The sequence below is a fragment of the Camelus ferus genome, chromosome 12, assembly GCF_009834535.1.
Source record: "Camelus ferus isolate YT-003-E chromosome 12, BCGSAC_Cfer_1.0, whole genome shotgun sequence".
In the NCBI taxonomy this organism is placed as follows: Eukaryota; Metazoa; Chordata; class Mammalia; order Artiodactyla; family Camelidae; genus Camelus; species Camelus ferus.
Genome location: NC_045707.1, coordinates 39,664,276 through 39,692,222, shown reverse-complemented (window position 1 = coordinate 39,692,222; position 27,947 = coordinate 39,664,276). Strand labels below are relative to the sequence as shown.

At 44.9% G+C, this 27,947-nt stretch overlaps 1 protein-coding gene across 1 annotated transcript in view; it reads left to right on the top strand.

The window, feature by feature from the left end:
• Positions 1–27,947, top strand: part of STAB2 (stabilin 2) — a 134,188-nt gene that overhangs the window by 38,465 nt on the left and 67,776 nt on the right. Inside the window, 15 exon segments of the mRNA XM_032493456.1 lie at positions 686–829; positions 1,397–1,453; positions 1,578–1,703; positions 5,480–5,533; positions 5,797–5,877; positions 8,131–8,283; positions 10,108–10,170; positions 13,037–13,123; positions 13,868–13,954; positions 15,085–15,196; positions 17,623–17,803; positions 19,559–19,652; positions 20,885–21,043; positions 24,899–24,994; positions 26,615–26,710. Coding sequence (XP_032349347.1) covers positions 686–829; positions 1,397–1,453; positions 1,578–1,703; positions 5,480–5,533; positions 5,797–5,877; positions 8,131–8,283; positions 10,108–10,170; positions 13,037–13,123; positions 13,868–13,954; positions 15,085–15,196; positions 17,623–17,803; positions 19,559–19,652; positions 20,885–21,043; positions 24,899–24,994; positions 26,615–26,710 — 1,590 coding nt within the window.

Below are 27,947 nucleotides of genomic sequence, written 5' to 3'. Positions count from 1 at the left end.
TACTGTATAGCACAGGGAAATATATACAAGATCTTGTAGTAGCTCACAGAGAAAAAAATGTGACAATGAATATATATACATGTTCATGTATAACTGAAAAATTGTGCTCTACACTGGAATTTGACACGACATTGTAAAATTATAAATCAATAAAAAAAAAAAAGTTAAAAAAAAAAAAAAAAGCAGGTCTGCCTGATCCCAAAGCCTGTATCCTTAACCACTGTGTTGTACTGTGTGTGAGGATGAATAGATGGACAGAGGAAGAGGTGGCTTCCTTTCTTACAAGGACATGCATTCATTCATTTATCTGTTTATTCAACAAATATTTTCTATTGTGTGACTTTTCTGTATAAAACACTGAAGTAGGTGATAAATTTACAATAAATTGAATAGTGTTTGGCCTTTCTGTAGCTTGCAGTCTATTGGGAGAGACTTATGCCTGATTCACATTTAGCAATCACTGATAGTCGGTAGTGATTTCATCTGTTATCTCATTTGATTGTAATGAAAGGCCTGTGAACTCAATTGAGCAGATAGTATCATTGTCCCTGTTTTAGGTTAAGTGACTTATCTAAGATTACATGGCCAATACATGGCAGAACCCAAGGATTCAGGACTTCTAAGCCAGTGCTCCATTTTTCAAGGGCACACATTAACTTGGTTTTGTTTTTCCTTGGTGTTTTAGGACAATCAACTAAAGCTTAAACTCTATGGAGGCAAAAAGAAGGTAAAAATTATACAGGGGAACATAGTCGCTTCCAACGGGCTCCTGCACATTCTCGACAGAGCCATGGACAGGGTGGCACCCACATTTGAGAGCAATACTGAGGTGAGATATTTCAGTGAAAATGCGGTCAACTCAAATCCATCCTCCTCTGTCCCCCACAGAGAGTCACGCCCAAGAAGAAAACACATGCTGGCACTATGTGCTCGTCTTTCATTTGTCCTAGGTCTCCAACCATAGGGAAGACAGGATAATTTCTGTTTTCAGTAGAATTCTGGGCACCTCTGCACAGAGAAAGAAAAGCATGCAGTAGGGTTAGGAAGGATGTTGATGACGTGACCTCTTTTATAGCCACACCTGACAACTCAGACCAGTGCCTAGTTGTCAAGAAAATTTCTCCCTCATGCTTTATGGAAGAGGGCAGTCCTCACTGCAAGAAAGTTCATTCCGTCTGCTCTGTTTGAGGGCCAAAGACTATATCAGAACATGCAGATCTCAGCTACTGTTTAAATAATGGCAGGAAACTTCTGTACAATGTCTTGTGGTCCACCAGTTCCTTTTATTGCTCTCTACACATACGTGTAAACTCAGTCATCAGTCTTTTAATATTAGCATGTTTATTTCCTAAACCATGTTTTTTTAATGATTTTTAAGCAAAGTATCTCTTTTTAGCAAACCATAATGACAATGCTACAACCAAGATACAGCAAGTTCAGATCTTTGTTAGAGGTATGTACTGTTCCTGAAAAATGTTTTATGTCTAAGCCTTTATAAAACTGGCAGGCAGAGGTACTGATTATATATATGTTACTTCAGATAGCTTCAGATAGAAATTTTCATTTCTCCAATGCAGGAAACCAATGTGGGACATGTCTTAGATGAGGATGCTGTTGGTGGCCCACACACCATTTTTGTTCCAAGTAATGAAGCACTGAATAATATGAAGGATGGCACTCTCGATTATCTCCTTTCTTCAGAGGTATTGTACCCTACTTACTCTAATTGTGTCCTATCAGCATCACTCCTTCAGTCTGTGTCCATATAGTCTTTTCTAAACTAGGGATGACAAATAAGTAGCACATGTATCACCACCTTCCCTTCCACAACCAAGGCAGACATCATTAATCAATCACAGTACTCTGGAACTAAGCCTAGATGTGGCTCCGATCTCTTCAGTAGAGTTCCAAGCAGCTATAAGGCCAGTCAATCAGACTGGGCACAGGAAATAAAATCTACTTGCAACCCCAGATCTAAATGGTGGGCTTGATTTGTCTGGGCTCTTCTAATATTTCCCAACAGCAAAATCACTGTCTTAAGTGTCCTACAACTCTAAAACCATCCAGAAAACGAAGCCTAACATAGGCCGTTCTGGGCCAGGTCTAAGCTAAACTTAAAAGGAATAAAAGTTAGTTTTAGGCACTCCAGACTTTCCTTTCTGTAGCTTTCATCTGTCTCCACAATAACCCTCTCCTTGTATACCATTAGACTTCAATTCTCTCACATTCTTCTTGAGGAAGGAGATTTTGTATTCCTTCACACTAGGGTATAAATGACTGAAACCATTTAATGTGTTTCCTCTCCCAAAAATAACAAACTTAAACTGAAAAGGATAGCTAATTATGGGTTTTGTTTTGTTTTGTTTTTTCATTAGAAACTCAAATAGTGGAACTGGCCACAAGCTTTCTTCCAGCACCCTGAGGTCATGCCACCATCTTGGCAATGAGGCAAGACTGCCTATGACCTCATGTAGACCAGTATGGATTATACAGAATTGGGAGTCTGAATCTCTTAGAGTGGGATTCCCAAACTTTAGTATACATAAGAATTACGCATGGAGCTTGTTAAGCACACAGATTCCAGAAGCTCATTCCAAACATTCTGACTTAATGGTACTGGAATGAGGCCTGAAGATAGACATTTTGGTAAGCACCAACTTTCTAACTCAGCGATCCCAGGTCATGCTGCTTTTGACACTCAGAAACGTTTCCTAAATGATTTAGAGGTTCACATGGATCATCCCTTTCTAGAATACCTTCAGGCACCTACAAGGATATCTTTCATTCAGAATACTTGGGATTAAAAATTTAGGTATCGAGGAGATAAGTCAGAAGGTAATCTCTTACACTACAGATCGATTTTATTAAAAGATTTGCTACAGGTTTCCATTTAAAAAGCCAGATCTCCCAGTGCTTTTAAAATAGGATGTTATTTTACAAATATGATTCACATTCAAGGTTCCTGAAACCTAGTTATTGCAGAAAAAGTAGTATTCCTCTCTTCTGAACTCACACTCACAATTTTAAAGCCAAAGAAGTAGTGTTGCTCCCCTAGGAAATCATTAAGATTCTGAGGTTATATGGCCTCTCTGAGCATATAGATTCTAATTTGATTCAGGTATTTTAAAAATGATAACAAAGGACTTCTCAACAGATTACTAGAAGAGTAGTTTGGGAATGCCATGTTTCTTTCCAGTGTATCTTTGCTTCTCCCTGAAGCGAAATTTCAGTACTGAACCATCCCATCCCTGCAAAGACCGTGGCTGCTGACTACAAGCCCCAGTTTATGACTTCATTACTGAACTAGATAGAAATCAAAGCAGAGGGAGCAACAGACTCACAAAGACCTTGCAAGTAAAATGGAACAAAGGGAGGTGAATTTACAGAGTTCAAGGTCATAGTCACAATTTGGTCGAAAAACTCCCTTTCTGTCTCTGGCACCAAAAGGCTCGGTTTTTGTTGTTGTTGTTTGTTTTCACCTAAAACAGCAGGTAGGAAGTGAGTGTCCTCAGTGGAAAGAATGCACTACACTGAAAGGCTTATCAACAGCCGCACCTGTGAGCTCATCCTGTTGATCTGAGCGGTACTGGATTAAGTCTAACTGAATGATGGCCCCTGGCCAGAGAAGGTGGCAGGCACATGCAGTGGCAGAGGGATGCTGATCAATTCCTTTATCCCTTTCATTCTTCTGTTTCTTAGAAAAAGGATCCAACACCAGTTAATTCTTGAGGCTTTAGAAGTGGATTATCCTGTTGATAAAGTCTTTGCTAGAGAATCAGAGGGCTGGAAGGAGTCCATATCAAGCTGACTACAGGGGCTAAGTGGCTTGCTTAGCAGAAGCAGAACCAGCGTTAAACTCAGGTTCCCAAGGTCCAGCTCGGTGTCCTTCCCAGGACTCCTCCCCTCATCCTTTTAACTTACTGGCACAAATATTTATGCAGGGCCTGCCATGTGCCCCATACTATGCTGAGTGGGGACACAATGATTAATAAGGCAGACAGACCCAGTTCCTGCCTTCTAGGAGTTTGCAGTCTACTTTGATCTGACATTTTCCAGTGGTTCACAGTTTTTCCCACCCCTTCTGCCATTGAGCATCCAAGGTTATAATGGCATTGGTTCTACCTGCACGTCCTTACTTCTGGGTACCATAAAGGAGCTGCAAAGAGGAGTTAATGCACAGAGACTAAGTGACTTGCTCAAGGTGACCTAGTAACAGAACCAGGGCTTCAGATAGCATCACTTCCAGGGCTGGCCACCTGGCAGTCAACTTCAGTGTTCTGATTGGTAACCCTGCCCTGCACATAATGCCATTGACTTATAGTCATGGGGCCTTAACAATTTGTTGTCCACACCAGGACACTTTTAAGATGAATGGGGCTTCCAGGATGATAGGAATAAACCAGGGTTGTACTTGACAAACTAGGATATGTGGTCACTGTTTGCAGGTAATTCCCTGGGCTTGGGGACCAACGCCAAATGCAGAGAAGGGTCTGGTTGAAAGGGACTCAGTTTTGGCAGGGCTTTCTTTCAGCCTGGGACTTCGTGCTGTTGGAACACGTCCTTAGAATGGCCAGTCTCTTGGAGGTTATTATTATCTCGATTTGTGATCCTTTACCTTTCCAAGACAAAGCGCCTATGGCTATGCCACTTAAGTAGCAGAACTTAAGGGCTTCGCAGCTCGTGAGCCCCAGTTCTGACTCAACTGGGAGACTGCAGACACGCTGCAGCAGACCCCGCTGCTTCTTTCCACAAAGAGGGTGGTCCTTGTACTCCACCCCGATAGCTTCTCTCCAAGGCTCCCCTGTGGGTTCCCATCCTGCTTCAAGTCCCAAGACTTTGTTTTTCCCTCCACTGCTGCTTCAGTTTTCTGAAGCATGAGAAATCTGGGAAAGGACCTTGAAGGAGAGATGAGCGTGTACCATGAGAATGCAGGAGAAAAGATCCTGGCCAGATACTCCAAACAAGGACTGACTGCATAGTCCTAAATAACCAGTACATGGTCTGACGAGCACACGGTTATTTATAGACAGAGTGAAACAGAATCATAAACTGAGGCTGTCTTAGAAAATCCAGGATGTAGCCTTAGCCATTCAGAGAGGTGTGGAGCAGAGACCAAGAGCCTGCGTTAATTCTTCGGCTTCTATCTTCAGTTAATGTCATGACCTTGGACATGGCTTTAAAACTCAGTGTTATCACACATAAAATGAGTCAATAGCATCCCTAGCTCACAGGGTTGTTGGAGGATTAAAAGAGATGGGCATACAGTGTTTTCCAAACATCTCCTGGCACAAAGTAAAAATTCAGTGAATGTTAGCTATTTGGAGGATGGGGTTTTTCTCACTCTGGACTTCCAATAAGGAGATTAGGGGTCACTTATTTTCCTTGGCTAAGTGTCCAGAGTCATTTGAGGAAGTTTGCATAAGAGAGGGAAATCAGTCTTTTCCTCAATGACTGAAGAAGTATTTTGATTTCTTTGCAGGGATCTCGGAAACTTCTGGAACTCGTCAGATACCACATTGTCCCATTTACCCAGGTCAGCCTCAGTTTCCTGCCCTATTTTTTCCCCTGCTTTCAAGGTATCTGAAATGTGCTAGAGAATGTGTGACAGTTGTTCCTTATCTGTAGCTTCGAGCACAAGCTTAGCAGTAAATGAGCCCAATATCAAAGAAATCTTCAAGGCCACAAAAACTCATGACATCAAAGCTCCCATCATTCATTTCATAAGCTTTCAGACCATTTTTTTTCCGGGGGGACTTTGTGTGTTGCTGTCTGTCACTTGTCCTCTTGTCCTTGCAGCTTGAAGTGGCCACCCTCATTTCAACCCCTCACATTAGGAGCATGGCCAACCAGATTATACAGTTTAACACAACCGACAACGTAAGTGAAAATTCTACCACTGGTGTCATTGCTCATATGCATTTTTTCCTCTGCTTGTGATTGGGTTACCCGACCTTGACACTCACCTACAGGTTTAAAATCTTTGATTATTTCATTCCTTTGTTATGTCTTTCAGCAAATATTTGCTGAGCAACTACATGTGTGAGACCCTGAACTAGAAGCTGAGGATAAAGCAGTGAAAAAGACAGGCTTGCATCCCAGCAAGGAAAACAGACTTTAAACAACTACTTAGCGACCAGTTAATTATTTAATTACAATAATAAGAAGTGCCACCAAGAGGAAGTTAAGAGGGCTGTGAGAGCTCACAGCAGGAGGAGACTGAGCAAGTCTGGGGATCTAGAAGTCCTCATTCAGGAGATGATGCTTTGGCCAAGCTTCAGAGGATAAGTAGATTGAACTTGTGCAGAGATGAGTAGGAGAGGGTTCTAGACAAAAGAGAGAGCAAGTGCAAAGGCCCTGAGATGGGAGGGAACATGACTTACTTAAGAAACTCAAAGAAGGCAATACTATTTAGCTAACTCCCCAGAGTTGTAATATCAACAGAAATCTGGCAGCATAGAGATTATATCTCCTGTTGATTCACTGTTAATAGTGGTGACAGTGCCCCCTCATCCTTTGAACAAATTTCTATTGAGTGCCAAGTATGTGCCAGACACCATTGTAGGTCCTGAAGGTAGATCAGTGAGCAAACAGACTGAAGTCCCTGGTTGCACAGAACTTTCATTCTAGTAAATAGGAGGATAGACAATAAAACAAATAAGTAAAATAAATCATATATTAGAGAGTAGTAAGTGCTAAAGTAAAAAATAGCCAAGCAAGGCAGTGGAATAGGAAGTGGGTATGGGGGCTGATGTCTGAGATAAAGGTCTGAGAGATCCTCACAGAGAAGAAAATATACGAACAAAGACCTGATGGAAATGAAGGAGCAAGCAATGTAACTACCTGGGGAAAGAGCATTCCAGGGAGTGGCGAAAGCTTAGCGGTAGAGCACATGCTTAGCATGCACGAGGTCCTGGGTTCAAGTCTCAGTACTTCCATTTAAACAAAACAAGCAGAGAACATTCCAGAGAGAGGAAACGGCAACTGCAAAGGCAGGAAGCAGAGAGCGTGCTGACCTGGTTGAGGCACAGCAAGGGCCTCGTGGCCAGAACAGAGGAGAAAAGGGGGAGAGAGGCGAGGAGGTCAGGGTGATAAGAAGGAGAAGCAGAGGTGTGGTCAAGTCACATGTGGCCAAGAACTCAGGGCAAGGATGTTGCCTCTTACTTTGAATGAGAGAAAAAGCCATTAGAGGATTTTGAGCAGTGGAATGGCATGATCAGTTGTGCGTTTGGGGAGACTGGTTAGGGGACAATTGCAATAACTCAGAGTGATGGTGACTGGTGGGGGGAGGGGCAACATGGGGTGAAGGAATAGGAGAGGAGGTATAAACTGTTGGGTGTAAGATAAGCTAAAAGGATGTATTGGACAACATGGGAAATATAGCCAATATTTTGTAACAACTATAATTGGAAAGTAACCTTTAAAAATTGTATAAAAATTTTTTAATTAAAAAAAAAAGAATGTTGGTGACTCAGAGCAGGGTAGTAGCAGAGACATGGTAAGAAGTGGTTGAATTCTAAATATATTTTAAGTAGATCAACAGAATTTGCTGATGGATTGGATAGGGAGTGAAGAGACAGGAAGCCAAAGGTGACTCTTGAGCTTCTGACTGGGGCCACCAGAAGGATGGAGCTGCCATTGACACTGCAGGTGGAAGAGGTCTGGGGGCAGAGCAGAGCTCGGAATTCTCTGCTAATTTGTTCATCTTCTGCTCCCTCCCCTACAACATAAGCAGGAACTTGTATGGGGTTGTTCACTGATGTCTCCCCAGGAACTAATGTAGAGTCTAACATGAGGCCAATAAATGTATGTGGGATCCCCATTTCCCCACAGAGAGGTAAAACCATTTGCCCAAGGTCTCATAGCAATATATATCACTGAGCTAGAATAGTTACACCTGTTCCCTGGACTGGCACCTGTAAGGATATCCTTGCCTGGAATCAGTCAAGAATTCAATCAACAGATTTATCTTTCCCTGTCAGCCAAGCCCTTCTAATAGCAATCTTCCACTCAGGCGAAGGTTCAGTGAAGTTGAAGCCTCTTTTAAGAGGTCGCCATCATTCAGATCTGCCTGGGGCTTGGCTGGCGTTCCCACTGTGCAGAAAGATGAAACATGTCATTGCTTCCTTTCAGGGACGAATTCTAGCAAATGATGTGGCAATGGAAGAAATTGAGGTTGTTGCCAAAAATGGTCGAATTTACACACTGACTGGGGTCCTCATTCCTCCTTCCATTGTCCCAATCCTGCCCCACCGATGTGATGAAGCAAAGAGAGAACTGAAATTGGTAAGAAAACTAGGAAAATAAATAAGGACACTGGAGAGCCCCTGCAGAGCAGACGCTACTCTCCTCATTTCTGAGGGAGCTGAGTTTCACCACAGGAGCCTGCTTCTGAAGGCATTTCTCCCTTCTTGAAGAGGCTGGGGGGCCTGAGGTCCTGTCTCATCAGATGTGAACCCAAGTTCCTGGGGGAGTTTCCACATTGATAGATGCTACCCTGGTATATCAGTTTCTAGAGCTGCCAATATAAGTTATCACAAACTAAGTGGCTTAAAGCACCAAAAATTTATCTGCTCACTGTTGTGGAGGCCAGAAGTCCAAAACCAAGGTCTCATGTTTCCACTGCAGCTTTTTGGCTCAGCCACTTTTCATCGGAGCACCCCAAATTTCAACAAGCTTTCAAACAACCTGGAACAGAGCAACCCTGAAACAAGGCAGAGAGTTAGGACCACCCTCGTCCCTCCACAGACTTCCCTCCCTTAACCCGAACGGCAGCTGCTTGGGGTGAACAAGTCTAATTACTGACTCCTATTGAGTCTTTTCTGCAAGTTGTTCAAGAACTTACTCCCCGTCTTCCCAAGCAATCAAGATGTGGGTTGGAGCTGCATCACAAAGAATTTTAATTAAATAAGGAAAAGGACTTCCCAATAGCTGCCTTAGAATGAAGTCTTTTACTGTTTTCTCTGGGTTTAAAGTCAAATGAGTCTGCTCTGTGTGGTTTACAGTGATTTTTGATTAGGCCTATTAAAAGTATAAATGCATTGTCTGGAAAATACGGAGGGCCAGTAAACAACGGGAGCAGATGGTACCTTCTAGAAGCCTCAGTTTTCACCAGGCTGAACCCATAGCAGCCTTTGGGCATGTATGTTTGGATTTTAGAGGCTTAATTAATAACAGTCTGTACTAGTTAACATCCCTGCAGGAAACAGAATTTATCCCAATGGTTCACACAAAGAGACTTGAATGAAGAAGCTACTACAGCGGGGGCGGGCAGGGCTGAGGATACAAGCAAGTGATGCTGGGGCATCCAAGAAGAGGCAATGGCAGGAAACCATTACCACCACAGTCAAGGGTGGAGAGGGGTTGGAGTTATCTGAGCCCAGTGAGAGTGGGAGGAATGGAAAAAGAGATATCCATCAGGAGCTGCAGGGATGGTGCCCGAGCAGAGAGGGAGCAGGGAAGAAACACCTTGACCTTGCTCTCCTCCTACCCACCAGTATCCTGCTGGTGCCTCACATTGGCCAGGTGGGAACTGGTGAGGGAGCCCAAGAGACCAACCTTCAAGGTTTAGCTGCTGGAGCACAGAGCCCAGTGGAGAAGGTCAGAGAATGGATCTGGAGAGATTTGGAGAAACACACTCCTTCCTTCCTCCTGAACTCAGAACTGATGGAGGAAGAAGCCCAGGAGACTGAAAGGCAGAGATTCAGTGTTCAGCCTCGTTACTGCTAAGTGAATTGGAGAACAGGGACTTAAGTGTGTAGCTAGCGCTAATACTTCCTCCCTGGCACAGGTGAGCAACTGTAGTGTATTCTCAAGGGAAGATGCCTCTCTACACAGCAGAGGGTCAACCAGAAGCCTGTGGCTAGTCTGACCCTGAAAGAGGATGAAGAAGGGGCTGCTCTGAGCAGGCTTGGCTCCTTCTAAACCGCCCCTCCACCTCACAGGGACTTCACTCCATCTCTCTGGGGAGGAGGCAGCAGGGGGCGGGGAGAGAGGCCAAGAGGGTTATGCTAGTGGAGCCCCCTTCACAGGGAGGAGCATGAACCAGACAGGGGGTCTGTGCTCCCTCTTATAGCAACGCCTGTACTAACCCATGGTCCGTCCTTCTAGGGCACTTGTGTGAGCTGTTCCCTTGTGTATTTGAGCAAATGTCCTGCCAACTCCGAGCCCACGGTGAGTGTGACAGCTTCTGGGAACCACACATCTCCCGAGCAACCCCACTGGTGTGGTTTCTCATCCTTTCTACCTTCCTTCTTAAAAGATACTCACTCTAACTGGGATAATATCAGGTTAGCTCTTAGCCTCCAATCTACGGGGGGAGGTAAAAGACAACCCACTGATCTGTATTTGAATCCTTGCGCGTTTATCCAAGGTAAGTTGCTTGACATTTTTACTCTAATTTTCTTACCTGCAAATAATAGCAACAGCAGGATTAGCATAGATAAAAACCCAAGCACAATGCCTAAATCAAATAGCCACTCAGTGAACATTGCCTCTCTACTTTCCCTCTTAAGTAAAACCCAGTGTTTATGTGAGAGAGGGAACACTTGACCTCCACCCTGTTGGGGTCTCTGGCTGATCCTGAGAATTAAGTTGACATAAGACAAATTAACAGGAGAAAAACATACAGATTTTTACACGTACACAGGAGCCTCTCTTGGAGAATGAAGACCCAGAGAAATAGCAAAACCCAAGTGTGTATGTAGTAGATTGAACAAAGACAGATAACTGTGGAAAAGTAACTAAAGTGTTTAGGGAAGTGATGGTGTGTTGACTAAACTGACTGATCATCATTTCACAATATACACCTACATCAAATCATTATCACCGTGTTGTACGTCTTAAACTTACAGTGTTACCTCTGTAAGTTTCATCTAAGATGAAATTACATCAGTAAAGCTGAAAAAAGTAAAAATTAAAATGTACAGGGAAGGTAAATTTCCTATATTCTTCTAAAGGAAGAAAAGAGTTATTTTAACAAGGTCTGTTTGTACAGATTTTTCTCTGCTTCAGCTCCTGTCTCTGGTGACAAGATGTCTCTTTTCTCTTGGTACAGGGAGGGCACCTTTCACATGGGGGTTTTACGCCCTGTTTTCAGAAAGAAAAGGGGAGCTCAGAGTGTTACGGGTTTTTTTGTATCTGTATTTTTCAAGTGCCTTTACTCAAAATAATCCATATGCCTGGGGCGGGGGTAAGGGATATTCTGCTGCCCTTCATTCGTATCTGCTCTTCCCAAGCATCATTCTGGAGAGAAATATAAGACATACCAAGAAAGTGACCCTAGGGACCATCAAAACCTTGTCAAGTTTGAATTCTGAGCACATCTGTTGAGAATTACAGGGCTGGTTCAGGGGGCATACAATGAGTAAGATTTTGTTTTATTTTGTTCTTGTCTTGAGAAGCTCTAATCTAAAAAAGAACAGACTGTTGTACAACAATCCGTAACTCATATGCCGAGTAAGTACTCCACTGGTAGCAAAAGCAAAATGTTCTCAGATAAAATAGATGATAGAAATTTCTGCCTCTAACTTCGTCCTAAGAAAGAACTTCCCAGATAGAAAGTTCATTCTGCACTAGAATAGATCACATGGGAAGGTGATGAGCTCTTTAATTCAGTCCTATTGTGGAGCATTTCATAAAGAAAAGCATGAAAATGAAACAAGCACAGGTGTTCCAATACTTATTTTGCGCAATGAAGCCACCCGCCTGAGCCCTGCAGGATGCTGTCAGCTAGGGGATGCAGAGAGGGAGGAGGCAAGAGGAGAACATGGAGACTAGCACCAGTCGTTGCTGTGTGCCAGACATTGTCCTGAATGCTTCATGCGTCAAATCTCTGAAGGAGACACGTTATCATTATAACCACAGTGTAATCTGGAAACTGAGGTGAGGAAATATAAAATCCCTCACACAAGGTTCGCCTGGTACCCGGCAGACCGTGATCCTACATCGCCTCAACCCAAGGGAGGAGGTGGAGGGAGAAAGGAAAGAAAGAATTGAGACACATGGGTCAGGGCCAAGACAGCTCCCAAACTGACCCTCCCAGGCTCCCATGGTCTATACTTGGTTAATTCTCCTGAAGCCAACAAGAGGGTTGAATATTCCTTCCTCAGTGACCTCAGAATTCCTTTATACATCTAAGGTTTTAGGATTTCACTGCCTGTGAAGCATTTTCATTGCTCTCTTCTTGAGTAAGAGCCTAAGACGAAGGGGTGCCTCAGCATCAACTTGCATCTAACATGAAATTTGAGCCGGGGACCAAATGTTCAGGATGAAACTTGAGATCAGCATTATTGTCCCATTTCACAGGTAGGGCAGCTGAGCCCCACAGAGGCTACATGACTTGCCCCTGAGATCCTAAAGTTAGTAGACGTTAGGACCCATTCTCTCGATCTGCCACTTACTAGCAGTATTCCTCTGAAAACTGATTTAACATGTCTGGGCCTCCGTTTCCTCACCTGTAAAAAAAGGAATAAGAAATATCCACATGGAATTGAAGATTGATGGCCTCATATGAGTGCTGTGTCTGGCCCCAGTAGGTTCTCAGTAAATGGTAGTTATCAATAATTGGGCATCAGGGATTAGAGAATGGAAGGAAATCTGCCTCTCCCCCGACACCACACCTTAAAGAAAAACTCAGACTATTGCTCTTTTGTTTGGTGGATCTTTCCACAAAGTAGAGAAAACTCTCTACTAGCTCCAGAATTTCTATATAGGAGGAGGTTAGGGATGACTACTAATTGGAGGGGGAGGCTAAGCCAGTCCTGGAGTGAACAGGACCCTGTTCCCTGATCAGTGAGCAGTGTCTGCCATGGCCTGAGGGGAGGGAGGGAGACATGTGCCCTATGTCATGTAAACCCTGCTCTGTGTTCTTCCAACAAGGACACGGGGCCTAACGAGGGTGTGCTGTGTGCTCTAGTGCTCTCTCCTGGCTCTGATGACAGAACGGAAGTAGACTGTCTAGTATGTACAGAAGCCCGGTCATGCCCAGAGGACCCCAGGATGCAGACTGCAATGCCTTTTCTCCTCGGCTTTCTTCCAGACACTCTTCACACACAAGTGCGTCTACACGGGCAGAACCAGAAGCCTGAAGAGCGGCTGTGCCAGATACTGTAACGCCACCGTGAAGGTGAGGCATGTGCGTGGCCAGGGTCCTCATCCAGGCCACCAGGTCCCAAACAGAAGCCAGCAGGCTGGGCAGCTCTTGGGCCCCAGAGTCCGTGTGGTCACAGGTTGCCTGTGGGGCCTTGGCAGTGTCTTCCTGCCGGGGGCTCCTCTGCCTGGCAGCCAGGTCACCCCTCCCTGTGTCCATCCATCCCATGGTTCCCTATTGCTCTTAGTATAGAGCTCACCCTCTGCAGTGTCTCCAGCTGGTCTCTTGCCCTCATGCCCACCTCAGAGTGTACTCCTTGGCCATTCCCTACTTGGAATTTTCTTCCAGGTTTGCTGGGGGCTGATTCATCTTTCAAGTCTCCATACAGCTGTCACCGCCTCAAGTGGCCTCCCCATCTCCCCTGCCTCTGCCCCCACGTTTGTCTTCCCAGCACTTACCACTCTCAGAAATCTTCGTATTTTTGTCTAGTTCATTGTCTCTTCCCTGACTAGACAGAACACAGGCTCCATGGGCACAAGCCTTTGTCTGTCTTGCTTTCATGGTCCCACAGCTGGCTGCCGGGGTCGGCCCTCAGGAGATCTGTGGTGAGCAGCAGGCTGCGCACAGCCCTGCCGGCGTCTGCAGAGGAGAAGTCACGCTTGTGAGGGAGGGAGGGGGCTGATGCTGTTTATGATCATAATGGGAGGTGGAATGTCTTTCCTTTGAGGAACTGGCACTCTGCTTGGGATTTCAAAAGGTGACATGTGTTTTGTTTCTCAGATACCAAAGTGCTGCAAAGGCTTCTATGGGCCCGACTGCAACCAGTGTCCAGGAGGCTTCTCAGACCCGTGCTCCGGGAACGGACAGGTGATAAGGACTGAGGCTTTTCCACCAATGCCAAAGTTGACCTGTTTAAGTTGAAAAAATAATTTAAAACCACTAAACCAAGAAATGATACACTGCCAATCACTGATCCCAAGGAGTGAAAGAAACAGATCAGTTGCTAAAAGAGCAGAAGGTGTTTGCAGGAGAAGGAGTCTTGCCTGGTGGAGTGGCAGGGGGCTGGGTGTCCAGTGATGTTGCTTCTGATTTCCCTTCCTAGTGCTGACTGCATGACCTTGAGCAACTCAGCAAGGCTCCCACATTCCTCCTATGGGAGATAGCAGGGTTGGCCTGCATTGATCTCCAAGATTTTTTTAGGGGCCAAAATTTTGATTCTTTAAAAAAGAAAAAAATAAAACTGCTCAGTGAATGCTTTTTTTTTTTTAACCCATCTGCAAAACCTAGTGAAGTCTAAGGGCCAAAACTTAACTGTCCCAGCTTGGAGGCCAGAGCTAAACAAACAATGGTAAAAGTGGCTGTAATTCCTAGAGGAAATTGTAGATCTGCACATTTAAGAAATCCACATTGAAAATATGCCTCTTTCAAGGGGAAGGAAAAACTGTGTGACCACCAGGTGGGGACACCACACAGGCAAGGGGAACAGAGCGAAGCTGGTACAAATTAACTACTGTAGCAGGTGGTCAGGTCAGGACCCATGCCCAATTCTGATGTATGTCAATCAATACAAATCTACCCTTGAAATAGCCAAGGGACCTGCGGGGCAAGATGCTCACACTGAAGAGAGAAACACTGCAGCTTGGAGTCCCAGAGCCTGAGCACGTGAGCATCTGGAGAGAAAGGTGGCCTTCATTTTGAAGGCCAGTGGCTGATCAGGCCATCCCTTAAGCATTGTTTAGACATTTTAGTTCACCATTGTGACCCCCGCCCCCATGACTTCCTGTAAAGCTCTGAATCCTGGCTCAGGACCCCCGTATGTCACTGTCTTAGCTTCCTACCTGATGCCCATGACTCCATTTTCCACAAGGGGTCCCAAAGAGTCATTTAAGGCAGAATTAAATTTGAGGCAAAGAAGCAGGCCAGGAAAGGAAAGCATCTGGGACTCCTTTCCAGGGCCTGTGTTGGCCTAATGGACAGGTCCCGTCCTTTGCTCACAGTGCGCTGACGGCCACGACGGCAACGGGACTTGCATCTGCCAGGAGGGCTTCCAAGGCTCCCAGTGTCAGTTCTGCTCGGACCCCGATAAATACGGACCTCAGTGTGACAAAAGTAAGTGTCGCTTTCCAGACCCACCTTCTGCTGCTTAGTGGAGGTCCCTGTAGCAAGCCGGCGGGGCAGGCCTGCATCGGGTGCCCCTCAGCTTGGTGGATGCGCTCATCACCAGGCGTTTCTTAAGCACTTGGGTCCCAGATGGGAGCACGTGTCACACTGCTGGGCCCCACTCATAGAGTTTGTGCCACAGCAGACCTGGGTGGTAGCTGAGGATTTGCATTTCTAACAAGTCCCCTGGGGTGCCTACGCTGCTGGCCCAGACCATGCTTTGAAAACCAGTCCCATAAGGTTTCCCCACATACCTGAAGTGAGCATGGGTTCTATACCAAGAAACAGACTCACTCCCCATCTTTCAAGCAGTCCTTTTCCATCAGCTCCTCCCTTTGTAAAATGTGTGACCTTGGGCTGGTTACTACACCTCCCTAGGCCTCAATTTCCTCATCTATAAAATGGGGTAACAGTAGTAACTACCCCCTAAGGTTAATACAAGTTTTAAGTGGAAAGCACTTGCCTAGAACAGCGCCAGTCACCTAGTATGTGCTCCCAGTATGCTGGCCGCTGTCACTATTATTTTTACTGTTGCTATTATTCTAAGTTCAGTGACATAAATGTCAAGAAGCTCATAGAACATGTAGAAAGTTCCACAACACTAGGCCCTGAAAAACATGCAGTTATATAATCTTAGAAAATACATTATGTTCTTAAAAATAACATCGTGTGAATGTTTAAGTGTTTCGATAGACATATACATCTGTTTCTTTATCTAAGCTTAGAATTTGATAGGAAAAAAAAATTAATAGATCAGAGCTTGCTGTAGAGTCAGACCAACCTGGAGTTAAATTCCTACTCTGCAAGTTACTGGCTGTATGACCTTAGAAAGTCTCTCATTGAAACTCAGTTTCCCCATTTATAGAATGAAGACAATACTGGTACCCACTTCACAGGCTGTTGATTAAGTTAGATTATAATTTAGAACTTTAGCCCAGAGAAGACACCTAGCAAGTAATCAGTAAATGAAGTCATTCTGATTACTATCACTGCTAACTCCTCTCATAACACACCATGCCTCTCCTCTCTGACTTCGTCTGATCTGCACAACTACCTCTCAAGACAGATGGGACACCAGAGCCCAGCAGAATCAAGGCTGCCGATCCTAGTCCAGTGCGCTTTTCACCAAATAAGGTTTCCCAGGAAAAAAAAAATAGGGGTTTATTCCAAAGCCGGATGACATTGGCATTTTTGCGAGGCCAGAGTGCCACGGCGAGGGCCAGAGAGGTAGGCTTCCTGCTCCAGCACCTCTGGTCTGGGTCTGGGGCTGCCCACGTCTCATGCAGGGGATCCTCTGCTTTGTTCTGGGGTCGTCTTCCTTGCAAACTGACTTGCTTTAAAGTCTATGAAAGGTCTTTTTTGTTTTAAATCTAGCTGTGCTTTTCCAGCCCCACCCTCCCTCACTGTTTCTCTTTCCTGGATGTTGGCTCCAAGCCCCCCACCCCACTAATTCCTCTCTTGTCAGCTCTTTCTGGGGCAAAACCAGATTCTGTTGTTTCCAGTCATACTCTAGCCCCCAACTCCTTACCACCTGCCTTTGAAAATCTCCAGAGTGTTGTTTTTACTCCTGTGTACAGAGGAACCTGCCTCTGATAAGCTGGCTCACGTTGCAGTTTTTAAATACTTGTAATCAAAAGCAAAGTTAGCAGCTGAAGTTTGAGATGGTTAACAGGCCGGTGGAAATGCCAGTGTTACTTGTGGTCACTAACAAAAAGGAATTTGAAGGCCTGAGTTCAAGTCCCTGTTTGGGAACTTACCAGTTTGACAAGTTAGGCAATTTGCTTCACCTCTCTGGGCCTCAGTTTCCTACTCTGGAAAATGGGGGTGATAAAAGAACCTTCCTCTGAGGCTGGTGACTGTTAATAAGAGGATAGAAGTTAAAGGCTGGCCCAAGGCTAGAGCAAGGTCAGTGTGCAGATACTGGCCATGGGTTATCACTGGTTTGCTGTGTTATAGTGAAGAACAAGTATGTAAGCCACACAACAGAGGCTGTGCTGGCAGGAGAAATCACTTCTGTTTATTCCAGAATGTCTTCATGAAAAGGTGAGAAGTTTCCAGACTAAACTCTCCTACCACGAAGTAGATGAAAATTGAGCCCCTTGGCCTCCTTCACACCACCACAAGCCACCCTCGCCCCTGCACCCCACGTACAGACCTGTGAAGCAGCCCAGAGACCAAGCTCTTCTCACTGAGGGTTGTCCCCAACACACGGGGAAAGGTGCTGAGATATAGCGTCCAGAGCCTTCCCGGGCTCAGCTCCAGATTATCCTCTGACAGGAGTGAATAGGGGGGAGGACCCTGTCCTCCATGACTCCTGAGCCCCACTGCTGAGCTTGTCCCCCATGCCCTGAATGTCCCTCGTCCTTCCCTTTCAGAATGTCTGTGCATTTTTGGAACCTGTGACAACAGGATTGACAGTGACGGGACCTGCCTCGCCGGCACTTGCAGGGGCGGCTCCACTGGGAGGTTCTGCCACAAGCAGACCTCAGCCTGCGGGCCCTACATGCAGTTCTGTCACATTCACGCCACCTGTGAATTCAGCAATGGGACAGCAAGGTAGGCTTTTGGGGATGGGGGGGTGCCGCCCTTAACCACCCATGGCCACTTTGTTACCTATAGACAGACCTAACCCATATCTGTAGTCTTTGTCAATTGAGGCTGCCAACGTGGCTTTTGTGGAGAAAACTTCAGACTGAGCTGGGGCCAAGTTGCATCACTCCCTGCTTTGAGACATACCAGCTGTGTGACCTTGGGCAGTTACTGAACCTCTCTGAGCCTCACTCTCCTCATCAGTACAGTAAAGACAATGCTGCCTACCTAGCAGGGCAGTAATGGAGATTAGAAAAACTGAATACCAATGTACCCAGCACCGGGGCAAGCACATCATAGGTATTCAGTCGTGGAAACTACAATTATTATCATCACTCACGTGAAGGAAATGAAAGTTTGCCCGCCAACTTTCCAACTGTTTAAAAGTGGCTTTACCTTCAAGGCCATGAATAATAACTGCCCTGTTAAAGGCATCTTACAGGAAATTGGGTCTCTGCTCCCTGGATCGCCATTTGTTTTCTTAATCCTGTCTAACATATGCAGTGGGCTTGGAGGGGAAATGTCAGAGGAGATTTTCTTCTCTAGAAATATCTAGTTCAAAGGCAGTAACCATGCAAAAAAAAAAAAAATCCTGGGAAATGCAGGTAAACATGTGGAATTCTTGGCCTTATTTTTGCAGCACTTTTCTTAATGTGTCATTCCCTGCTTATTTGCTTACCTGTTCAAGGTCTGTCTCCCCCTCTGGTCTGCAGGTGGCATGCAGCAGAGACTGACTGTGCCCTTCTGTGGTGGTACAATAGAAATGCATCTTCCCAGGGAGTTAGTATATACATCAGTGCATAAGGCAAAGTCACAGGTCGTCAAAATTGCCCTTAAAACCTCTTAGATCACCCACAAAGGACTATCAACAAGGGTCTTATTTACTATATAAACTTAAGTAAATCATTGTTGGAACAGAGCAGTCTGTTTCTTCATTTGGGGACCAGCTGAAGTACTTAGTTCCTCTAGGATTCTTGATACATGAAAAATAATTTTATTTAGATTTTTGTGAAGCCCACATGACTGAATTTCCAGTGAGAGTGACGTGGGATTATGATGGAACCACAGGGTGTCCCCGCACAGTCACAAGGCACTCAGTAAATATTGGTTGAATGAGCCTGCAGACTCTGTGGGCGCATGGCATCAGGCACCTGAGAATGTTGGGCTCTGAAAAGAAGACATCTGAGGGACCAGAAAAGGGACAGAGGGGAGGTCTCACTTGATTGGCACATTCAAATAGTTAGAAAACTTGCACAAAACAGTAGAGTCGTTCTCTGCTGAACCAAAGATAGTAACGTGAGGTATAAAGGGCAACCCAACAAGAGCAGAGAAGCCACCTGATGTCCAGCCCTAGAAGATGCAGGTGGGAGCAAGGGCCCTGCTGACCGCTCCTCATGTGTTAGCTCATCACGATGTACCACAGCTGCAGGAAGGAGACATTAGACCCATTTTCCAGATGAGGAAACAGTCTCCCAGAGGTTAAGGAACTCACCCAGGTCACACAGCTGCTAAGAGACAGGGACTAGATTCTCACCCACGTGTTTCTGACCGCAGAGCCAGACGTGCCTGTGACCACCATGGCACCTGGTTCCCGCAACGAGGGCAAAACATCCAGCCACCTGTCCATGAACCCATTCATCCCTAGCTGGCTGGTCTTGGGAGGGAGGGGTCTCGGTGCTTGCATTTCTGGGGCTGACTTTGTGTACTCACTGTTCTTTGCAGGTGTGTTTGCAAAGCAGGATATGAAGGGGACGGAATCCTCTGTTCAGAGATGGACCCTTGTTTGGGATTAACCTCGGGGGGCTGTAGCCGAAATGTGAGTGTTGGTCTTTTGTTTCCAAACTGCCAGGTATTTTAGGGAATCCTGAACCCTTCTGAAGTGTCAGGTGACTTTTCACCACATGAGGCACATTTGCTTCAACCCTGTGTCTTAAAGGCGGCGCCAGGTGCCTTCTGTGAGCCTCCGCTCCCTAAATCCACATGTCTGAGGGAAGTGGTGGGTCCACGTTTACAAAGGCCTTGGGCTTTCAGAAGCACAGCCTGAGAGTCAGATACTGGAGATCATTAGTAATAAACTTTTGGTTCAGACGTTACGGCTTACAGGCAGCTTGAATGTGCATGATCTCATTTGATCCTCTCACCTCCCAAAGAAGCAGATGTTTAATCCTATTTTACCAATTAGAAAACTGAGGCTCAGGATGTTAAGTGACTTGCCCTGAGTTCTTTTAGTGTCAGGTATAGCCCAAACCTACCTTTGCTTTCACTAATGTCTTTTAAATGCCACCACCACCACCTGGCCAAGGTCACCTCCGTTCCTTACTCAGCTTAATAGCTGCTCTCCCTGCTACTTCTCTTGCCTATACTCACAGCCAGAGTGGCTTGAAATGGATCAGGTCATGTTTCCCCCATGCTGAAACCCCTTCTGGAACTCCCCCTGGCTCTGAGAATGAAATCAGATGCACGTGCCTTGCCCTGCCCACCAGACCCCCCCCCCCTCATCCTTGGGCCAGCCCCACCCATGCAGTCTCATCTCAACAACTTATCTTGCATTTCACTCCCTACCAACCTGTCCTGCAGCCTCCCACTGTGATCATCCTGAGAGGCCTGGAGCTAGCACAGTTAGGAGCTTGGGCTTCAGCATCATCTAGACCTGGGTTCATGCCTTCTTGTAGCTGTGTGAACTTGGGCAAGTTACTTAACTCCTTTGAGCCTCAGTTTCCTTACCTGTAAAATAGAAATAATAAGAGTACCATCCTCAGGATGATGGCTTAACACCTACACAACATTAAGTACAGTCCCTGGATCAGTAAATGTCAGTAATGTTAGTGGTGGTGGCCAGTAGCTGGCCAGCAACAAGCAAATTTGCTCTTAAAATCACCTCCCCTCGTTTCCCATTGATCTCAATGCAATTGTGCATTTTAATCCCTTCCATTGCATTCCATGCAAATTTATGTTTCTATAATGTGCTTCTGGAACCCTTTTTTTGCATTTGGAATCATGTGGCTGGATTAAGGTTTCAGAAGTTACACTGCTTCTTTCCTGCTGCAGGCAGAATGCATCAGAACTGGCAGGGGGACCCACACCTGCGTGTGCCATCAGGGGTGGACCGGGGATGGAAGAGATTGCTCAGAGATCAACAACTGCCTTCTGCCCCGAGCTGGCGGCTGCCACCGCAACGCAACCTGCCTGTACATCGGCCCCGGGCAGGTAGGTGCACCGAGGTGGAGAGCACAGAGGAAGCAGGAATGCTGCAGTGACTTCTCCCCTCTAGACACAGAAGTGCTTTGGCTAGAACTTACTGCAGCTTTTTTTATCATTTGTAGTAATGGGAAGGGGTTAATTGTCATAGCAAACCTCTGACATTGCTACTATTTTTTTTTCACCTTTTGACCCCATTCACCCTCATCCCTGCCTCTGGCAACCACCAATCTGCTCTCTGCATCTATAAGCTTGATTTTGTTTGTTTGTTTTTAGATTCCCCATATAAGTGAGGTTATATAGTATTTGTCTTTCTCTGACCTCATTCTCTTAACATATTGCCCTCAAGGTCCATCCATGTTGTTGCCAATGGCAAGATTTCATTCTTTTTATGACTGAATAATATTCTAATGCATATATCCACCACATCTTCTTTATCCACTCATCTGTTGATGAGCACTTAGGTTGCTTCCACATCTTGGCTATTGTAAATAATGCTGTGATGAACATGGGAGTGCATATATCTTTTCAAGTTACTGTTTTTATTTTCTTCAGATAAGTACCCAGAAGCAGAATAGCTGGATCACATGGTAGTTCTATTATTAGTTTTTTCAGGAACCTGTATACTATTTTCCATAAGGGTTGTACCAATTTACATTCACACCAACAGTGCACAGGTGTTCCCTTTTCTCTACATCCTTCCCAAAACATTTCGTGCCTTTTTGATGATTGCCATTCTAACAGGTGTGGGGTGATATCGCATTGTGGTTTTGATTTGCATTTCCCTGATGATTAGTGATGTTGAGCATCTTTTCATGTACCTGTTGGTTATATGTATGTCTTTGGAAAAGTGTCTATTCAGATCTTCTGCCTATTTTTAAAGTTGGACTGTTTGGTTTTGTGCTGTGAGTTGTGGGTCCTTTATGTATTTTGGATATTAACCCCTTATCATATACATGATTTATAAGTATTTTCTCCCATTCCTTAGGTTGCCTTTTATTTTGTTGATGGTTTCCTTTGCTATACAGAAGCTTTTCAGTTTGATGTAGTCCCACTTGTTTGTTTCTGCTTTTGTTGCCACTTAGGTACTATTATTATTCCATCTTATAAAAGAGGAAATTGAGGCATGGAGAGGCTAAATACTTCACTTGTATTGCACAGAACCCAAGTCATGATGTGAGATTCACCAGTCTGGAGTCAGACTGTCTCCAGAACTGCCCTCTTGGTCACCACCCTTGACCACACTCTATATTTCTGTGCCACTCTACCATTTGTTGATCACTTTCACTTAACCTCATTTAAAGGAGACTGAGGCAGAGAACACTTTCTAAGGAATTAATGAGCTCCAGAGGAGGTGATGACAGCTGTATTAGGATTGTAGCCATGTAAAAGTCCTAATCATGAAAGAACTCCCTGCATTCTTATGTCTCGCCAAGCATTTGGCCAACAATTCCATTAATTTTTGACTCACCTGAGTTGCCAGCTTGCATTTGAGAAAGAAAAACAATTTCTTGGTCCAGTGTTAGTTTGCTAAGGCTGCTGTCAACAAAGTGTCACCATCTGGGTGTCATGGAACCACACAGCACTGTATCGTCTCACAGTACTGAAAGCTAGAGGTCCAAGCTCAAGTGTCAGCAGGTTTGGTTCCTTCTAAGGGCTGTGATGACACATCTGTTCCATGCCTCTCTCCCAGCTCTGGGTGGTTTGCTGACAGTCCTGGGCATTCTTTGGCTTATGCATGCATCACCCTGATCTCTGCCTTCATGTTTGCACAACATTCTCCCTGTGTGTATGTCTGTGTCCAAATCTTCCCTTTTTATCAGGACACCAGTCATATTGGATTAGGGACCCACCCTACTGCAGTTTGACCTTAACTTATTACATGTTAACAATCCTATTTCCAAATAAGGTCACGTTCTGAGGTACTGGGGGTCAGGACTTCAGCATGTGAAAGAGATGGGCACAATTCAACCCGTAATAGCATCTATTCCCTCTCTGCTCTAACTTCCTTTCTGCAGACAAATTTGAAAAGCCTTCTGATGGGGGAGATGGAGGAAGAGCAAGGCCTTTTATATAGTGTTATATGAGAAATAAAACAGACCACATCTAGGATTGCCCTTAGTAGTTACCAGTTAGCTTGAAAACTTGTAGATATTCCAAATAGGCACAAATTCTAATTACCATGAATACTTACCTTAAAAGACAGACCAGGTTTGGGTTAGTATGGCAGGAAGTTGTCAAGGTTGCGGGTGCAGGGAGGTGCTACCCCATCCAAGTAGAGAAGATTAAACATCCTGGTTTATAAGGTCTTGCCCTCCCACATAAAGATGTATACATGTGCTTCAGTATGCATGTATTTGTATATAAGATACCCAATTTACCTTATAAGGCATACATAGCAAATAATACTTATACTCTTAAAGATAAAAATTCATAAATAGAAGTTCTGTTCACTTTTTCCCACAACTTAATGGGTTGTCTTATATCACTTGGATCCACTCTCTAGACCAGTCCCTCAGTAATCCTCCTCCAATCAAATGCTCCTGCTTTCCCACCTCTGTTCATGTCTCTGACAAATGCCCTCAGCTTGCATGAATTCCCCACTCCTCCTGCCCTCTGTCAGGGTCCAGCCATGTCCCACTTCCCAGAAGAACATGCCCAGCTCATCCCCGCCTCCTCTGAAAAGGCGCATCCTTTCAGAGATTTTTCCATCATTCTTCCTCATCACAGAAGCATCTCATGTTCCAGTTCATCCATAAGACTTACAACAACTCTTGTTTTCCAGTGTTTCTTAACATTGGACTCTTCTTATTTACTTTGTATGCTTTGTCTTCCTCTCCTGAGTGAAAACAGCTTAAAGGTTCATCACTGTTTCTGTAATAGTTACTCAATTCCTTTGTTATCTGTTGAAGAGATTACTCCTTTCTAAATTATGTTTTGCATTTCAAAATAATGTTTAATAATGGAAGACATTTTGGAAAATAAAAAAGTAGAGAAAAAATTTAAACCATTCGCAGTGTCCCCCACAATTACCATTTGATATATTTTTTCCTTCTGCTCTTTTTCATACATAAGTTCTTATTTGCTGCTACATTGTTGCAGTTCACTGCAGTTTTGTTTGGTTCCTATACTATACTTAGCACAAACATTTCCCCATTTTGTCATATAACCCATCATCATCATCATATTTAATAGCTGCATGACCAAGGCCACTGCTTCTGGGGTGTAGTTTGTGATCCACATGAAGGACCCAGCCTGTGGGGCAAGCAGGGCCAGAAACCCAGCCTGCACCCTGCTCACCAAGGTATGTACCCCAGAAGGAGGACGTTTTTGTTGTGTGATGTTAACGTCTACCTGCTGAGCCACATGCCATGGGTTGTCCATGGCATCTCAACATGAATTGAGGTGGTTCCTTACTCAGATTTGTTTGCTCAGAGGGGATGCCTGTTCTAAATTACACAATGCACCTTATAGACTCGCAGTGGTCCTGTGCTTGGATCTCCACCAAGTGGATGCCCCATGACTTACTTAATCTTCCCCTCTTAGATGGATGGGCCAGTTTTTAAATGTGATGCTCTTTAGGGTCTAAGTTCTCTCTGAGACAAATCCCCATATGGCCCCTCTAGGGTAATGAATTCAAAAATTAAGTACCGAGGAAACTATCAGACTGGGAAATGCAATGTAGGATGTGGAGACCAGTAGCTTTGGAATCCGAAGTGTAACAAAAGAAAGACATTAACGGTGTTCTCTGCAAGGAACAAACAGCTATGTTTTCCATAGTTCATTTCTCAGTGCCATGTGAGGGCAAGACATGGAAGGCAGTCATTTTCAATAATCCCTTTGACTTTGCTCTTGGAATTACAGAATGAGTGTGAGTGCAAGAAAGGATTTCGAGGCAATGGGATTGACTGTGAACCAATAACTTCATGTTTGGAACAAACTGGGAAATGTCATCCACTGGTGAGTTACTTGAGTTTTTTTTCAGCCCTAAAAAAAAAAATACTTAGAAGGATGGGCTATTTTAACTCTGGGCTTAACAATGAACAAAACCTCTCTTACCCGCAAAGGGAATCCCTAAGCAGAATGTGAATAATTATTGCAACTTTTTCACCCCATTCCAAAGCTGGGAAGAATCAACATACAATTGCCAGATAAAATACTAGATTTCCAGGTAAATCTGTATTTCAGATAAATGACAATCCTTCAGCACAAGTTTGTCCCAAATATTACACAGGACAAATTTATACTAAAAATTATTCATAACATATCTAAAATTCATATTTAACCTGGTATTTTTATTTGCTAAATCTGGCGATTCTAAATCAACTGGATGGTTTAAAGGGTAACTAGACTCCCATTGTGAATGTCACGGCACAGTTTTACCCAAGGTATTGCCCATTCAAGGGTAGATTGAGCCTTGTGTCTAAATTGTGGAGGAGCTGGTCATGTCCATGTATGTAAAGGAACACCGTTAAGCATGCAGCATCAGAACCAGTGAAGACGACACCTTACTCACAGCGCTCCTGGTTATAGGTAACAGGATCCACGCAAATCAACTTAAGCAAAAAGGGAATTTGTTGGATGTACACCTTCCCCCACCCCAGCATAGCTCCATTGGCAGGAATTACAACGACCTCCCAAGGGCTTAGAATCCAGATCAAGGCAGCTTCTTCCCTCAATCCTCTGAGAACATGTAACTTCTCACTTTACTTCTCCCTGTGCTTTTACTTTCTTTCTATCTGCCTCTCTGTCTCCCAACTTTAAATGCCGTTCTGTGCATCTTGGGACACGTGACTCCTTGTTCTTAGAGGGACATCAACCCCCACTACCAGTGATGCCCACTAACTTACCGGCAGCCCATGTCCCAGTTCCAACTCATAGGAGAAAGAATCTGACCAGCCCAGCTGGGTCCAGGTGTCCACATAGCCTGTCAGTGATGGCCAGGGGATGGGGTGGCATATGAACAGGACTTCCAGGCCCACCCCTCGTATGTGTTGGGGGCAGTAATTTTCAAAGAAAAGTGGGGGCACATGCTCCTAAAGTATCTGTCATCCAAGAATCAGGCAGGAGAGTACTTCATAAAGCTGAAAAAGCTCCAACACTCTTGCTTCATTTAAGCCTAACCAAGCCCTGACATTCCAAATGTGAGAGGAATTATTACAACTTTCACTTCTTTCCGAAGTGTGGAAGAACCAACATAGAGTTGTCAGATAAAGTGCAGGCCACCCAGTTACATTTGAGTTTCAGATTACAGTGAATCCTTTTCCAGCACAAGTGTGCCCCCAAATATTCCATGAGACATACTCATACAAAAACCTCTTCATTCATCTGAAATTCACATTAACTGGTGTCCTGATTTCTGCTTGCTAAATATGGCAGGAATGAAAAGAAAGAATTTAATTGTGATTACGTAAGAGCTGCACTAAACCTGCAGACAGGACTGCCAGTTAACCTCCACCATCTTTCAGCCCCGAATTTGCAGCTCTCACTGTAGACGGACCCTGAGGCCTCACGGATGTACCTCATATCTAATGCTTTAGTTAGGAAAGCAAACCATACCTTTCATCTTCTTTGTATCAGGCAACCTGTCAGTTTACTTCTTCTGGCGTCTGGAGCTGTGTTTGCCAAGAGGGCTATGAAGGAGACGGCCTTCTTTGCTATGGAAATGCTGCAGTGGTAAGTCCTCTGAGTGGAACTCCAGTATAGAATAATAAAGGCAAAACTCTTTCAGTTAAAAAAAAAAAAAAGCTCTTAGTTAGGATGCTGTTAAAGTGCTCTACCAATCATTTGCTCCAGGAGACTATCTGAAAAAAAGCTGTAAATGGCCTTTGTGCGCTGTGGGTCACAAATTTTCTACAGGTTGAAGGAAAGTAACCTTTATTTTGAAAGTAACCTTTATTCTGTGTACCAAGCAGTCTTGGCTTTCCTTTCTTTCCATTCTGCCTCTTTCCAGTCCCACGTTTCCCAAATAAGCAAATAACTGGCACCTCCTGAGCTCTCTGAGTGATCTTGTCTGGGTTGTGTGGCCACTATAGGTACCCAGGCACCCCGGGTTACCCCGTCTGTGTGTGTGTGTGTGCGCATACATCTTCTGTGTACCAGGCATCTTACTAAGTCCTTAACATGCAAAACCTCATTTAAACCTCAGCCCAACCCTCTGGGCTGTGCTATTATTATGCCCATTTTATAGAGGAGGAAACTGAGAGCTAAGCAGACTTCACCCAAGGTTACTCAGCTGTCTATGTGCAGAGCCCGAGCACTTGGTGGCCAGGATGTTCGTCAGCAGAGCACGTGTCCCACCCAGTTGTCTGTCTCCCCACTGTCACCTGGGACTGTCAGCTCTCGATGACAGGTCTTGGTCTGGCTTCCTACTTCACTGCTACTGTTTATAAAGATGTGTTGAAATGAGAGATGAAATAAATTGGTGATTTTTCTCATTGCTTACTTTTTGTTCAACTCACTGGAGTTTGGTTCCTGCCCCTCCTCTCAATGGCAACCACTAGCCTAACAATCCCAGGACAACCCCTGCCCTCATGTGCTCCTTGGTGGCTGCAGCCCCTGACCTTGGCCTCCCTGCCTGTCAGAGTCCTCCCCACCCTTCACCACGCACCGTTTTTTCTACTCATCCCATCCAGCCCATCTCCTGACACCCAGACCATGGAGCGTGCGCCAAACATTCTCTCTGAAATGTCCAGGCCACATTTCCTAAAACCCTAAAACCCTGCTTTCACGGGGTCCCTCTCTTGCAACAGAAAAAAGGTAAAGTCCAAACTGTCAGTCTGGTGCTCCAACATCTTCACAGGAACTCAACTCACTTTCCTCCCAACCATCTTGGCTGAGCTGTCACCTGCCCAGCTCAGAGCTGGCTCCATTCCCCTCCCCGCCAGCCTCAGGTCTTTCTACCCAGCTGTAC